Here is a 14368-nt window from a genome sequence, read left to right on the forward strand (position 1 = left end):
TAAAGCTATGATTCAGCGTCTCTGCACAATACAGCTTATCTTTCCCAAAATTACAGCCCCCATTCTGTGGGCTGAATACAAAGCACAGGTATAATGCTCCTAATTTACCTATTCTGATGCCTCTACTATCTTGTCATAATCTTTTGTATTTTCTACACTTAAGAATGAGAGCTCTTTAAAACCCATTTAATTAGCCATAGCAATTTTCAGATACCTTTATGGACCTGGCAGGAAACAGTAAGTGCTGTTATTATTATCATTATTATCGTTATTATTGTTATTATAAAAATGATATAGTACAAAGGAGGGCACATGAGGGGGAAGAGGCAGTCTGCACGTCAGGGGGATGGGGGAGAAGGAGAGATGGGATAGAAGTCACAGCACTTACTAGGATAGTTGTGACTATGTAAGTCCTGTTCTGGAGGCTTGTAGACTCATTGCCGCTTTGAGTATCTATGGCTGCTGGAACCAACTTCTCATCTTCATTCCAATAACCAATCTGCTGAACACAAACCCAGGGTATCTCATTGATATCTCTTTGGAATATTAACCAAGATATGATAACAGTGTAATCCAAACAATATCAGCTCTCTTTGTACTTTCATACCCAACCAGAGATCTCCCCTCCTGACTCTTGATGTCTTGCTGGGGGGACCAGGAACTTCCCCATCCCACCATGACTCCAGCCTGAAAGTAACGTGCATGGTACACCACAGTAGCAGAGTGCTTGTATGCACATAAAAACATTTAGCACTTGGTTCTGGAGGCTTATTTCCATTCCCTGCTTCCTCCCTATGCCAAGAGTTCCCACCTTCCCTGTGTGACTCCTGAATATTTTGCTAATAGCGAGCACGCCTGCTGCACGTCCAGATGCTACAGGGTGATAAAATGCTACCCTGCAGCTGAAAGGCTGCATGAACATAGGACTGATGCTTAGGACATCTTGAGACAAAGCACCAAAAATCAAGTGAGAAAAAAACCCCAGACCTGATCCACATCAAAAAATTTGGGATTATGAATAAACTGAACAGCTGTAATAGGAATAACTCTTATGTTAAGTTGTGCTTATTAACAGTTAGGGATTTGGGCTGATCTACCACTGTTGGCAGGTAAAGCAGAGTGCTACCGAGTATCATTAGGAAGACCATGGCTGAGGTTATCCTCTTTGAGGGCTTGATTTTATAAGAGGTTTTCCATCACCTCATGTAAGTATGAGGTTGCCTGAGCTCTGCTCATGTGAAAGGAATTTCTTATCACAGTAAATGGAAAAGGGTATTAACACAGTGCATAACCAGGAGCCTGCTGATGGCAGATAAGAGATCATAACAGCTCAGGAGAAAAAAATCTACGCAGGCTTCTCATCTCTCTTCATTGCATGGAGAAAAAGAAAGGTGAGTGAGGAAAGAGCTTCCAAACCTCTGCCCTAGGGCAACATAAATGGAGATACGTATGTTTGTTTTGCACCTCCAACTTACGGGATCTAAAATATGATATGCATTGTGGCAGTGACGTATATGTCTTACAGACAAGCAACATTTCTGTCAATAAATACACAGCAAAATCAAGTCATTTAGCCATTCTGTTTCTTCACCTCTGGACTTTCTCCAGATTGCCAGCTTCTGGAAGTTCAGAGCCCACAACTGGACACAATACTGCATTTTTCCTCTTACGAATACCATGTAGAGGAGGAAGACTGCTTTGCATGCCTTGAAAATGACACTTTTTTATTTCTTGGCTTGGCTTTGCTCATGCGGAGAGCTGGGAATGCACTCGTGGTGACTCCACATGCAAGCTTTCATGCACAGAACCATTTGTTGAGACCTAGTCACACCATAACACACAGACTGGGCTGGTGCCTGACACAGGATCTCAGGTCGCTCTCTACTTTACCTTTCTGATGCCATCATGTTTCATCTCAATCACATGGAGCGTGTAGTTGGTCCTCCGTCCCTTCTCGTTAAACTGAACATTGCCAGACAAACCTTCAAAACGGACCTTAAAGACATAAATATCAATGAGGGGACCAACTGGTCAGCATCTCACGTGGTGGTCATTTGGCAGCGGGAAGAAGGATGGAGAGTGCAGTCATGTCTCTCAGATCCATGCAGGGGAGACAGGACCTCTGTCTGACACCAGGATTTCACTTGGGTTCACTCTCTATACAGCTTGCCCGGCCCTGTGCACAGCCATTCCCTTAACCTACCCTTTCTTCTAAAAAACATTCCTATTAAAACTTAGTCGTTTATTACTGAGCTCTGTGATGCATAAGAGCTAGATCACATGTGTGAGCCCATCACCTCTTGGGATGTGACAGTGAGCTAAACCAGCTCTGAACTCCTTGGGGTTTGTGATTTTTTTTTGGTGTTTTTTATTTATTTATTTATTTATTTTCTAAATCTGACCTGGAGTCAGGAATTGGTAAAGAATTTGTCAGTTCAAATCAGGAACTATATTTGGAGGAAATATGAACCTGTGGCCACAGCTCCCAGCTGCTGTCTTTTGATAGAGAGGAGTCTATCAGTTAACAAGCAAATCTAATTACTTCTGCACCAGCCTAATAAAACCTGACAATTTAGTATTCTAAATGAAATTTGCATAGGAAACTTTAAATCATAAATCTCTGCTGATAACACTACAGAGCCGAAGAGCGTTGCTCACTCACATCCCATGTCCTGAATGTCTCCTCTCAGCGTGGCCATTTGACTTGCTGCAAAAGTGCCCAGCTTCTCCAGTGGCATGGAGAAGGGCTTCTGACTAGTCACACACAGTGAGTGGGGACCAGGAACATGTGAAAAGGAGTGCAAATTTGGGTCTCTTATCTACAGAGACCACCTGGAGAAGTATTCATGCCACCAGACTGAGAAAGAAAGGGTTTTTTTCTCAGCCTTTCCACTTGTTTTGAACAAATCTGTTGTCCTGTTCCTGCAACTGAAGTCTCCCCACATGAAAAATGGAAACAGGTATTTAGCCGTACTCTGAGATCCTCAGAACAAAGACCCATGGTGAAGAAACGAGGATGTATCTTTACAGAGGAAATCTGTTGCTAATCTGCTTAACTGTGTTTGTTTTCCAGCCATTATCATAAAGGTTCGTCATGAAAATGAACATCTGCCAGTATTTTCTGGCGCTTCTGCAACTCAAGAGGTATTCCTAGTGACATTTAGAGAGACATGCTTTTCCCTTCTCACAAGACACAACAGGATCATAAAAGATAGATGCGCTGGAAAAGCACCATTGTCTTAAGCACTCCCAAGCCTCCTTTTACCATGGCCCCTTTGGTTTTCTTTGCAGGTTCTGACCGACTCTGAAACTCAGGTCACAGGTGCTCGTGCTTTGTAGCTTTACAGGCACCAAAAAGCGGGTGTACAGCATCAATTTCTTCTATCTGAACGAATGAAATCTTAATCCTGTGATATCCATGTGGCATTGAAACAGCAGAAGGGATCTCTCCCATCTGTGCTGGAGGATGCAGCACAACTTTTCCATCATTTACCATCTTCTGAGACCCACTGAATCACTACAAAATAAAGTGAGGACTGATTTCAACAGTGCTAAGCACCAGCAAAGTCAGCTGGAGACATGGAGCATTTAAGCAAATTTGTGCTTAACATAAGAGCTAGAGCAGAAGGATGCTATTGTGGCCTTCTAGTTTACAGGGTTAGTCAGCAGTTAGGGACTAGCTACCTGCTTTTTAGAGGTGGTAATCAAGTAACATTAACAAAAAAATCTGTCAGAAACTATCACAATTTTTCAAAGTGCAATTGAAATCTCAGTGTATTTGTTTAAAGCAATATTTTGTGTGCATTTTCCTGGGGGAAAATAAAAAAAGTAATTCTCTTTCATAAAAGCATACATTTTGCTGAAATGTGTTAGATTTCTGTTTTTGAAAAACCACAGAATGTTTCAAATCGCTTTTCATCTTTGCTCATGTCATCCACGACTCCTTGTTAGGATGTTGTAGTGAGGTGGGGTCGGTCTCTTCTCTCAATTAAAAAGTGACAGGTCAAGAGGAAACGGCCTCAAGTTGTGCCAGGGAGATTTAGATTGGATACTAGGAAAAATTTCTTCACTGAAAGGGTCGTCAAGCATTGGGACAGGCTGCCCAGGGAAGTGGTTGAGTCACCATCCCTGCAGGAATTAAAAAGACGTGTAGATGTGGCACTCAGGGATGTGGTTTAGTGGTGCTCTTGGCAGTGTCAGGCTTATGGTTCGACTTGATGACCTCAAAGGTCTTTTCCAGCCTAAACAATTCTATGATTTTATGATTCTATGATTCCTTCCTACACTAAACAGAAATAAGGCAATTCAGGAGCTTATTCCAGACATTTGAGTAGAAATCAGGAGAGAAACTTTTCTCTTTTAAACAGCTTATAAAATTTCAGGCATTAGCAAATGGGAGGTGAAGAGAAAGCACGCTGTGAATAGCTGTAAGTATTACCCTAATCGTGAGTCTTCACAAAAAGGATAACTCAAACCTTCAATCTAATCATGAGTTCTTCTATTTCCACCTGCCTCTTTCTTGCTACAACACTAAATGCCGGATGATTATGAAATTCATAGTTGAAATTTCCCTAGGAGACTACTTCCCCCGCATGTTTCAGAGCCTTTTATTTTGACCATCACAACTGGTCAAACCTTTTTCAAATTTTAAGTTTTCAATGGTAAAAACCCAACTTTTGCAAATGGCTTTTAATGTTCTTTCCTCACAATCACTACAGTTAAAAATTAAGACTTTTGAAATTGTTTTAATGAAGAGATGAAGAAACTTCAAAGATTTTCCAACACACACAGAATTTAATTTTCTAGCCATGTAATTTTGATATCCTATTCTCATAAATTCAATAAAGGAAAATGCTTGAGAACCCATTGCTCATCAGAAGACTTCCAAGTATTTCATGTTTATTAGGTAACCGATCTCCCTAATGCATCATGGCTGCATTAAGATTTTACGAATCCTCACAGTATGAAACAGGCTATAATGTGGGCTTGGAGAACATTCTGATGACAGCCAACACATAAGGCAAAATTCACATGGTTTCAAGCTTCATTAGCAGCCTGGAACTGAGCCAAGTTCACAGACAGTCGAAGGATCTGTGAATAATGTGGTCTGAGCAGGTCTCTGCCTCGGGAAGAGGAAGGTACAAATAGGGAGCTATGATCTTATGGGATAATATTTTGGCTTTTGCATCACAGAACTTCAACAGAAAATAGAGGAGGCAAGGACACGTTGGATGGTACAAGGAAAAGCGGTTTGCTGGATGTACCCCCGAACTTTTTAGGAGACCTGGCTCTAATCTGGAAGGATCAGTTCCTCATCCCAAGCGATTTGTTTGAAAATTTCTGCTGCTAATCACCCCTCTTCCCCCACCTTGCAGTGCACACATTGGGTATCAAACCTGCTGAAGTGCTCTCTGGATGTCGATGCCTTGTCCCCAGGGCACAGCCGGGTTGGCAAGGCAGTCCCCGGCATTGCCGCGACGGGAGATGTCGATCCGCTGCCGCCGCAGGTTCTGAAATGCCTCGGCCATCACCCGGACCCCATCGTACGTTAGGGCTGATGTGTACTAGAAAAAGAAGGGGAGATGTACATCGCTTGTTAGGGTGAGCTGACCTGGGGCATGCTACACCCGTTTGCCTCAGGGTAACTTTTCAGATGATTTGCTTTGTTTCCATCCTTCCATCTATGAAGTTCAAGAGCCTCTTGCTCCTTCTAGTCACTACTGTCCTGTTGACCTGTGAAAGTTGGTGCCTTCTTTCCCAGAGGACAGGAGAGCAAAGGAGAAGCTCCTGATGCAGATTCAGATTGCACTGCCTGAAGAGGACTCAGCCTTAAAACCCGTTCGCCTGTTATCCGAGTCTGTGTTCGGTTAGAACCATTGAACTTTAAAGCAATACATCATATAATGTCAATGTGAGACACATGAAATCAAGCAACAAGTGACTCTTTCTGGTCACAAATGGAGACCAGAAAACTCTGCTTCAATGTGCAAGAAATCTGCAAAAGATGAGTTTATTAAAGCAAAAACTTGTGCAGAAACCAGTGTAAAACTCTTGGCATGAACAGTAAATGTTAGACTTAATTCCTTTTCCTATGATCACCTACTGATTTATTTGTTTGCAATTTTCTCAAACTAATACTTCCAAAGTTGACATTTCTGTTGCTGAGTGTTTGTCACAAGTGTTTTTGTTTTCAAATGTCAGATAGGAAAAAAAATAACCTCCTCCCTCCACCCTCCACTCGTCAGCTTCAGGGTCTTCTGTGTTAGGAATTAAAATATATTTCCCCTCTGTTGTACACACTGATTTGAAATGCTCAGAAAGAACATCTGGAAAGACTTTATTATCACGTGGTATCTTATAAACAAGTCAAAGGTTAAGGAGTTAATGAGGCTTTTTCTTGTTTATATGCTGAACATCATGAGGTGTTTAATCCTTAGCTCTGAGAGGGGTAAAAATTGGGAGACTGAGTGAAAACACCAACTTGCGTTATGTCTTAGCAGGCAGCTGCTACTGCCTAGTAAAATTTAGACAATGTTGAGGCACCTGGAACGGATAATGTTCCTAATTATATGAAGTAATGGGTTTTCAGAGTGTGATTAAAGAGCTCTGTGTGATGACAAAGAGGTGAGCATGACTTGAACTGAGCCAGATGGACCCTAAATTAAATAGTTTTTTTATACCACTTGCCTTTGGCCTCTTCCAGTCCACACGAGGATGCTCCCTGGCATCATTATTCCTCCACTGCTGCATGATCCTGGCGGGAACAGCATCCGTGTAATTCACTAACTGGAAGCCAGTTACATTGGCTCCGCTCTCCTTGAATTTGGTCAGGTCTATGTCCATGAATCCCTAGTACAGGAGAGAAACAGGAGAAGGTCATCAGAGGAACAGGTCTCTGGGCGGATAAGAGGAATCCTGCCTATCTAGGAATACGGCAGCCAGCCTAGGAAGAATCTCTTCCCTCTGCGGGGTAAGGTCTGGTTCAAGAGAGGCACCGCTTCCCAACCATGGCGTGAATTTGCCTTTCTCACAGGCTCTGAGCTGGACATATCCTGCAGTTTCCACTCAGGGAGACAAATAGTCACATTAATAACAGCTCCTTTGTAAGAAAACTAGCAGAATAACAACAAAAATATATCCTGAATAATGCTTGGACAAAACGAAGAAAATCCTTAAAACGTATTAGGAAGAATTATTCACCCAGCTCTAACTTTTATGCACTCAGTCACCAATGGATAGGCTACATCTTTTCAATTCACAGTTTGCAGGGAAACACAAATCCTGAAAAATGAACTTTCAGCATAGAACAAGTGGTTGGTCAGCTTCTCAAAGGAGCTTGTCGTTAGAAAAGCCAATTTATAGGATTTGCTGATTTGGGAGAAAAAAGGGTATGTTTTTAGACCTTGGATTACTAATTAAATACTTTTCTTCCATTCATTTATTGGTCTCCTCTACTCCTTGCCCACTGCCTGTGATGAACACAAGTGTGCAAATACACGTGTATTGGGGTGGCATCGTAGAATTAGTCACTCTTATTCAGTCAGAGCCAAAACCAAAATAATTAGAGATACAACTGCAAGCCGTATGGAGAAGTGGCCACGTTTTGGTGTCCCAGCTTTGATCCTCTCTTTTTAGCACTGCTGCTATGCAAAACTGCTGGCCCCCTTGCATGGGGCAGGTGCTTGACCAGAGACTCTGCCCTGCTTCTTCGGTGCTGTGGGTGGGACAGACTGGAGGCTGGTGCTTTTTCTTTTGGGATATAAGCACAAGAGATGTAGCCCATTATTTTCACTAGTACCATCAGCAACCAAAATGCATGAGAGGAAATGAATGAGAGGACTGTGTGCAATGCAATCACCCAAGCAGAGAAGAGCTTGCTTGAGCTCAGCCCTGGGGGTGCACATTCTCTGCAGTCACCTTCCCAACCTACCACTGGGTTTCTCTCCCTTTCTTGCTCTCAAACATATGATGATGGTGTGAGTTAAAAAACCCAAGTACATTATTCCCAGGAGATACTAGTCAGGTTCCCAAAATGGTGCTCTCAGTGCATAGGTTGAGGGAGCTAATTATCTTATTAAATTCCAAGGCCAGAATGAAGCTGTTAGATGGAAACCTGTTTTGGGAACAGGCAGCTTGCAAGGAAAAGACTAAATTGCCCTCTCACATCAGCGTCAGATCGAGGGAGTCATAAGTGACTCAAAAATGTCTTTAAAGACTTTCACACTTTTTCTTCCAGCTTTTTGTAAGCAATTTGGCATCCACTTATAATGCTGAAGACTGGATATCGGTGTACAGATGCTCTAAACAGATGATTTGTTTTGCTTCAAAGCGCAGCGATTTATGTAAAAAAAAAAAAAAAAAGTTTTATTTTGTGTGCACCTATTCCTCAGAATGCTGGTTACACCCACATCAATCTCGTTTGCAATTAATAGCATAGGGGTTTCAGAAAGCCAGAACTGTGATTAATGAATAGGAAATGCAGCAGGATAATTGCCCCTGACATCTTAATGCATTTCAGGCCAAGTGTTTTTTGACACATGGAGCTCCTAAGGTTCAGTAAGAGGGACCTCACAGGCTGCCAACTGGTTGTTCATGGCTAGGACCAAATTACACTGACATTTTGCTCCTGGGAGGTACTCTGGGGAAAAAAGATCTGTCAAAAGAAACTACCACACAGCAACTCAAGGTTTGTGCCACCAGCTCCTCCTTGGAAGGCCTACAAAGGCATGAAGAAAAGTCCAAGTTCGTAACAGAATGTGAGTGAGATGTCTGATGTATTTAACCCCCTCAACAAACAGATTTAAATGGGAAAAGTCAAAAAGGGAGTATGATACCAGTGATGAGACAGCAGTGGCTGAAAACATTGTCTTATCCCAAACCAAACCATTCTGAAACTGAAGCAAGCGTTCAACAATATTCATTGGAATTCATCTTACTTAGTATTATTAAAATAATCTGAAGAGGCAAAAGGGATTATTTCTTCCTGAAGTTTGTACTAATTTTTCCCCACTAATTTTAGACACAATTCAGTTCTTTTAAAAAGCGTGGAGAACTCTGAAGATTTCCAACTGTTTAAGGCAGTTGGGACCATGGAGGACATCATTAACCTTGAATATGTCTTTGCATTTTGGCTATTATCAACTGATGAAATAACTGTTTTCACCTGTTATCCCTCCTCCACTTGCCCCAGTACAAGGTCAGTACAGGCATGTTCCTAATTACAAAGGAATTTTAATCACTGCACCACTGAAATCTGCTCAGAACAGTCTGGGTGACATGGCAGCCAATAAACCGGAGAGGTCAGGTACTTTAGAAAATAATTCCAAGGGGAGATGACTTCTTATTGGCTAACATATAAACAAGAAAATATCAAATGTTATGCAAATTGTCTCTTGAAAAATGTTTCTATTGACAAAGTGGTATCAGGAATTAAATACGCTTATCTCTCTGGAATATCAGTCAGTGCTTGTAGGAAACAGGTGAGCTGGAGGATTACACTGTCTGGAAGCAAAGAAGCCATCAATCGTCTGTCACCTTGTACTAATTAGAACCACATATTGCAAAAAAAAAGGGGACCTTTTATTTAGTTTTCAATTGGCCATATTTGGAAAACAGAAAATAGATACTTAAAATTTGACTAAGGGAGGACTGCAACCCACTACTGAGGGGCAGCAGATGTGCTTTTGCAGCAACGGGTTTAATATCAACCAGTTTGGGAAAGAACCAGCACAGAGCTGCTTCCCTTTGCCATCCAATCCAGTACAGCAAGAGGGGAACAGTGCTGGAACGATGTACTCTGTGGGACCCCTGTGGTCCCACGGAGCAGTCAAATGGTTTGAAACCATTGCAAAAATTGGAAAAAAAAAAAAATTGGAAAAAGCTCACTTTGCAGCCACGTCTGGAGCCCAGTGGAGTTCAGGGAAATGAGCCGAGGCCCTGCACCATTTGGGATGTATCTGTTGGACATACAGGCATCTGGCTTCACCTCCCTGCACAGCGCTGCCTGTCCCTGGGGAGGGAGAGGAGGAATGCAGGGACTCAGGCTCCAGCCCCCGGCAGGGTGAGCACCACGGGACCCAGAGGCAGCATGTTGCTCCACGGGGCCCCAGCCAGCATCGCTGCCCAGGACCTGGCTACTTCAGGGGAGACAACGCTTCTGCAAGAGCGGTCCTCTTGGGGAAAACGTGGCTGGAAGGGACACCACGCCAGCCAGCCCACCCTGCCCTACAGCGGGATTAACTGTCCCTTCGATTTAAATTCACATTGCAAAAGCATCTCAGCAAACCAGAGAATACAGCCTCCCGCCTTGCATGTGCCTGGAAAACGCCCGGCTTTCCCTGAATGCCAATGGATTAGCAGGCTGCTGATAAACCACAAAAATCTGGACCCATCCATGCTGACAGGCTGCGGCAACCTCCCTCCTCCACGCCTGCCCTGACTCAGAGCATCTGCAGCGCACAGCTCGAGCAGCAGCCAGGCTCAGTTCAAAGGAGGAAACTTGCTCTGTAGCCCATCGACTTTTCTCTCTGCATTAATGAACCTCACAAAGCGATTACGTGCAGAAGTCCTGCTGCTAGTAAATAACATGGGCAGCTGTTACAGAACTTCGTGCCTTCAAATAGAAAACAGAACGGTGCTGGGGAGGGGTTTTGCCTCATTGTGTTTTCCTTGCTTCATCTGTTCTCTGTGCTGTTCTTAAACCGAAAACAGCTTTCAGCCAAAGGTTGTTTTACTGTCCCCTTCGCTGCCTGGGTTGCTGGGAGAGGTGTCAGCAAGTCACACATTTATATTCCTCCTCACTGCTTGTGGGCTCAGTCATCAAAGGAAATGCATAATGCAGGAAGACTGATGACTTGAAATGGTCCTCATGAATCCATCTTGATTAACTAGTCCACGAAGGATCTGCCTTGAAAAGAAAGTTGCCCAGAAATGAGCCAGCGCCTTATTTATGCCCTGAACACCATGAGGAGCCAAGACACTGAGTGGGCAGTGCAGACAGTGTAGGGAAAACCTCATTCCTTCATGCATGACCCTCCTCAAATCTGCCAGCATCACTTACTTCCCTGCTTCTCTCCTTTCACCCCCATATTTCACTGCCTCACCGTCCAAAACCTCTGCCTCCTCTCTGCACACTGATGACAGTGGGCGGCATTGCTCCTTCTAGGACATCATCCCAGCCCACGGAGACACTGCAGACAGCAGTGGCCTCACCTCAGCCCTTGACAGGCAGCTGGACACTGTCCCACACCTTCAAATTCTCTCTGTTTCACTAAATTCATATTAAATGCCAGCACTTTCCCTGCAGAACGCCTCCTGCAGTATAACTGTGCCTTTGAAGCTGCGGCAACAGGCAGCGAGGGCTGAGCTCTGGGCAGGCTGCAGCTCATCATCTCATCAACCTCCCCACCGCCCAGCTGTAGCACTGCTTAAAAGCTCCATGCCTTTGTCCAAGTCTTGGCTTCTCCTGAGAGAAAGGATATTAGAGAATCTCAATGAAGACTACCACATTTCTGAGAAACACCATTGTTTTCTCTCCTCCCTCTGCATCTCCTGAGCCCTCCAGATCTCACCTTGAAGACAGTAAAACTCATCTGTGAATCAGGAGGTGGAAATGCCCCTTTCTTCAGAATTGCCTGGACAAAGCTTGTTGGCTGAACCTAACACAGTCCTCTCACCCCAGGAACGAGCGTTAGATTTTTTTAGTCCCTTTCTGTCTGGGACAAAGAGACTAGAGTTTGGGGTTTTTTTGTGTCTGGTTTTTTTGTTGTTGTTGTTTGTTTGGGTTTTTTTTAGTGAGTCATACACTGAAATATTCCTTTTTAAGCAAAAAGCATTTAAGTAATTCACCCTGAGCTTGGGTGGGTGCCACAGAAACCTGTGGCAAACTGGCCCAGCTGTCTCTGCATGCTATCCATGTGTGGCTCACAATGCCAGACTGTTTCCTCCTAGCAGACTATGATTATAAGAAACTTTGCAAAGCAAAACGAACTGCTTCTGAATGGCTGTAGATCAGCTGAGTGAATACAAAGTGGCTCCTGTCATTCCAAGGTATGCCAGTGTCTTTCTGCAGGGAGCAAGAAGTCGAGTGTGTCCAGACGGAGCATCCTTAATACACAAAATTATCTTCAAGCTTGACTTCTCTGGTGAAGTCCTCATTCCTCACTCCCATCACTTCAGATTAGTAAGGAAGGTACGTCAAAAAAGAGCCCATCTGCTCAAGTCTCGTCCTAGCATGCCTTCCAACAGGAGAGGCCTTCTTCTCTTCTGCAGAATTATTAATGTGTCAAATCTCATTGTGGCAGCAAAACATGCGAGTCCTCACTGCAAAGTAAGTGAAGAAGAAAGAAAAAAGAAAGATGGGAGGAGGGGGAACTATCAGAGGGGATCCTGATCCTGCTGTTTGATGAGTCTGTTTTGTTCTGGTCTACTGATGCAAAGCAAACCAAATCAGGTGAGAATCCAGACTTCAAGAACATGAGGCTAGAGATGACCAGAAATTATTTTTTTTTGTACAGCTCTAGAGATGTTCTTTGTGATATTATTTGCATCAGCCCTATCCCACTGCTGCAGCACATTCTGGATATAAATAATCATAAACATCTTGTTGGAAAGCTCAGGCCAGGCAGAGGGACAGATGCTCTAGGTGGATGTTTGTGCTTTAGAGAGCTTTCAGAACAGAAACGGATTTATAGGTTTGGGAAACTTGCCGTGTAGTAACAGATGCCAAGACTTCAATCGAATATATGATTAAGGGATGACCTGATCACAGTTCACAAGGACCAAAACATCAGTAACGGAATATTTGGTCTAGCAAACAGAAGCATAAATCTGATGGAGGAAACTGAAGCTAGGCAAATTTTGACTTGAAAAAGGCACTGATGAAGTCACCATGAGTAAGATACTACAGATTTACATGTCACCCCTTGCCAGTTGAGCCAGGTTAATGGATTAGTAGACTGCAAATGGCTGAGGAAACCTGTTAGTTTAACACCCTTTTGCTGAGTTTTAAGCAAACACATTTTTCCTTCCAACAGCTGTAATATAATCTGTCAGTTACTCGCCTGATGCTCAGTGGGTTTTTTTAAGCCACGGTAAGTCACTCATATGTTTGAGCCCTCATTAGCTACTGCAAAAATTCTTCCAAGGTTGCAGTTCATATTCTCCTGTGTGGGCAATTTTCTTATCAAAACCAGATGATTTTGTTTTACAAGAGACACTCCAATTCAAGCAAAAAATAATTAAGGACATTGAATTCAGGACAGAAAAGCGATTTGGAAGTGAAATGCAGACGTCAGAAATTTCACTCATAAATTATATTGTCTTCCTCTGCCTGTAAAACCAAGTTTTCACATAAGCCTACATGCACCAACTTCTCAGAAAGAGGAATGGTCTAACTGGCATAATTTTAGAAACCTAAAAATAACTTAGGACATCTCTTTCCAACATAAGAATATCATTTTTGCAAGATCAGGCACCTTGAGATCTTACCAGGACAAAAAGCCATTGCTGTACACATCCTTTTGGAAACTCCCACAAAACAGTTTCCAATCAGCTAGTGATGCAAACCTGAGTATTGCTGACCTTGTCTGTACCTTCAGTCAGCAATACTTCAGGGGACAGGAGACAGCGTTAAGAACTGAGGGTGACTAAAATACACATGGCAGCTTTCAAGATGATGGAAGTCTGAGAACTGCAACGTTTTAGCTCTAGGCAAGCTGGATCAGGGGCTCGGTGCAGGGAGCAGAGCTCTTGACACATGGACAGTGCCACACGTCACACTTGTGCTGTGCCAGGTACAGCTTCTCGCACTCGGCTGGTACCCAGCACGGGCACAGACACCCTCCCCACGCAGCCCCAGCATGGGCTGCAGGGTGCACACGTCCTGCATTGCTTTAGGGGAGCTGATGTCTGCCTGTGCTGGGAGAACTTTTCTCCCCAGGGATGTGAACATCCTTTTGGACAGCCAATTTGGGAGGGTACCCTGTCTTCACTGTCTGCATCACCTCTTGGTCTCAGGTCACTGTAGCTCAGCCTTGGTGGTGCAGAAGTTCTCCCTTCCATTTTCAGGGGGGAAAAGAATCAGAGGCCCATTTAAACCACAGGTGAACTGAACCAACCAGCACATTTCACCTGACTTCTGCTGTGCTGGCAACCTCCAAAGCTACCGCCGCTGCTTGCACAGTGAAACCCTGTCCATGGCCTAACTCAGCGCTGACACATGCTGATGTACAATGGCACAGGATAAAATGCTTACCTCTGCTCATCAGCTCTGGTTTTATCTTTACTTTTCCCTGCTACCCCTAGCATCAGCAATCTCATACGCTTATCTATTCAACTTCAAATGAGAGCATTTGCTAAAAGAACAACC

The 14368-nt window shown here is 43.6% G+C and overlaps 1 protein-coding gene across 2 annotated transcripts in view; it reads right to left on the reverse strand.

The window, feature by feature from the left end:
- Positions 1-14368, reverse strand: part of GRIA1 (glutamate ionotropic receptor AMPA type subunit 1) — a 125464-nt gene that overhangs the window by 40096 nt on the left and 71000 nt on the right. For both annotated transcript variants that reach the window (XM_005231811.3, XM_005231812.3), the window contains exons 6-9: positions 6688-6849; positions 5397-5564; positions 1891-1995; positions 389-499 (exon numbers count right to left, since the gene is read on the reverse strand). In XM_005231811.3, the coding sequence (XP_005231868.1) occupies positions 389-499; positions 1891-1995; positions 5397-5564; positions 6688-6849 (546 nt within the window). The remainder of the gene's footprint in view (positions 1-388; positions 500-1890; positions 1996-5396; positions 5565-6687; positions 6850-14368) is intronic.

The sequence above is a fragment of the Falco peregrinus genome, chromosome 8 (genome assembly GCF_023634155.1).
Source record: "Falco peregrinus isolate bFalPer1 chromosome 8, bFalPer1.pri, whole genome shotgun sequence".
NCBI classification, from domain to species: Eukaryota; Metazoa; Chordata; class Aves; order Falconiformes; family Falconidae; genus Falco; species Falco peregrinus.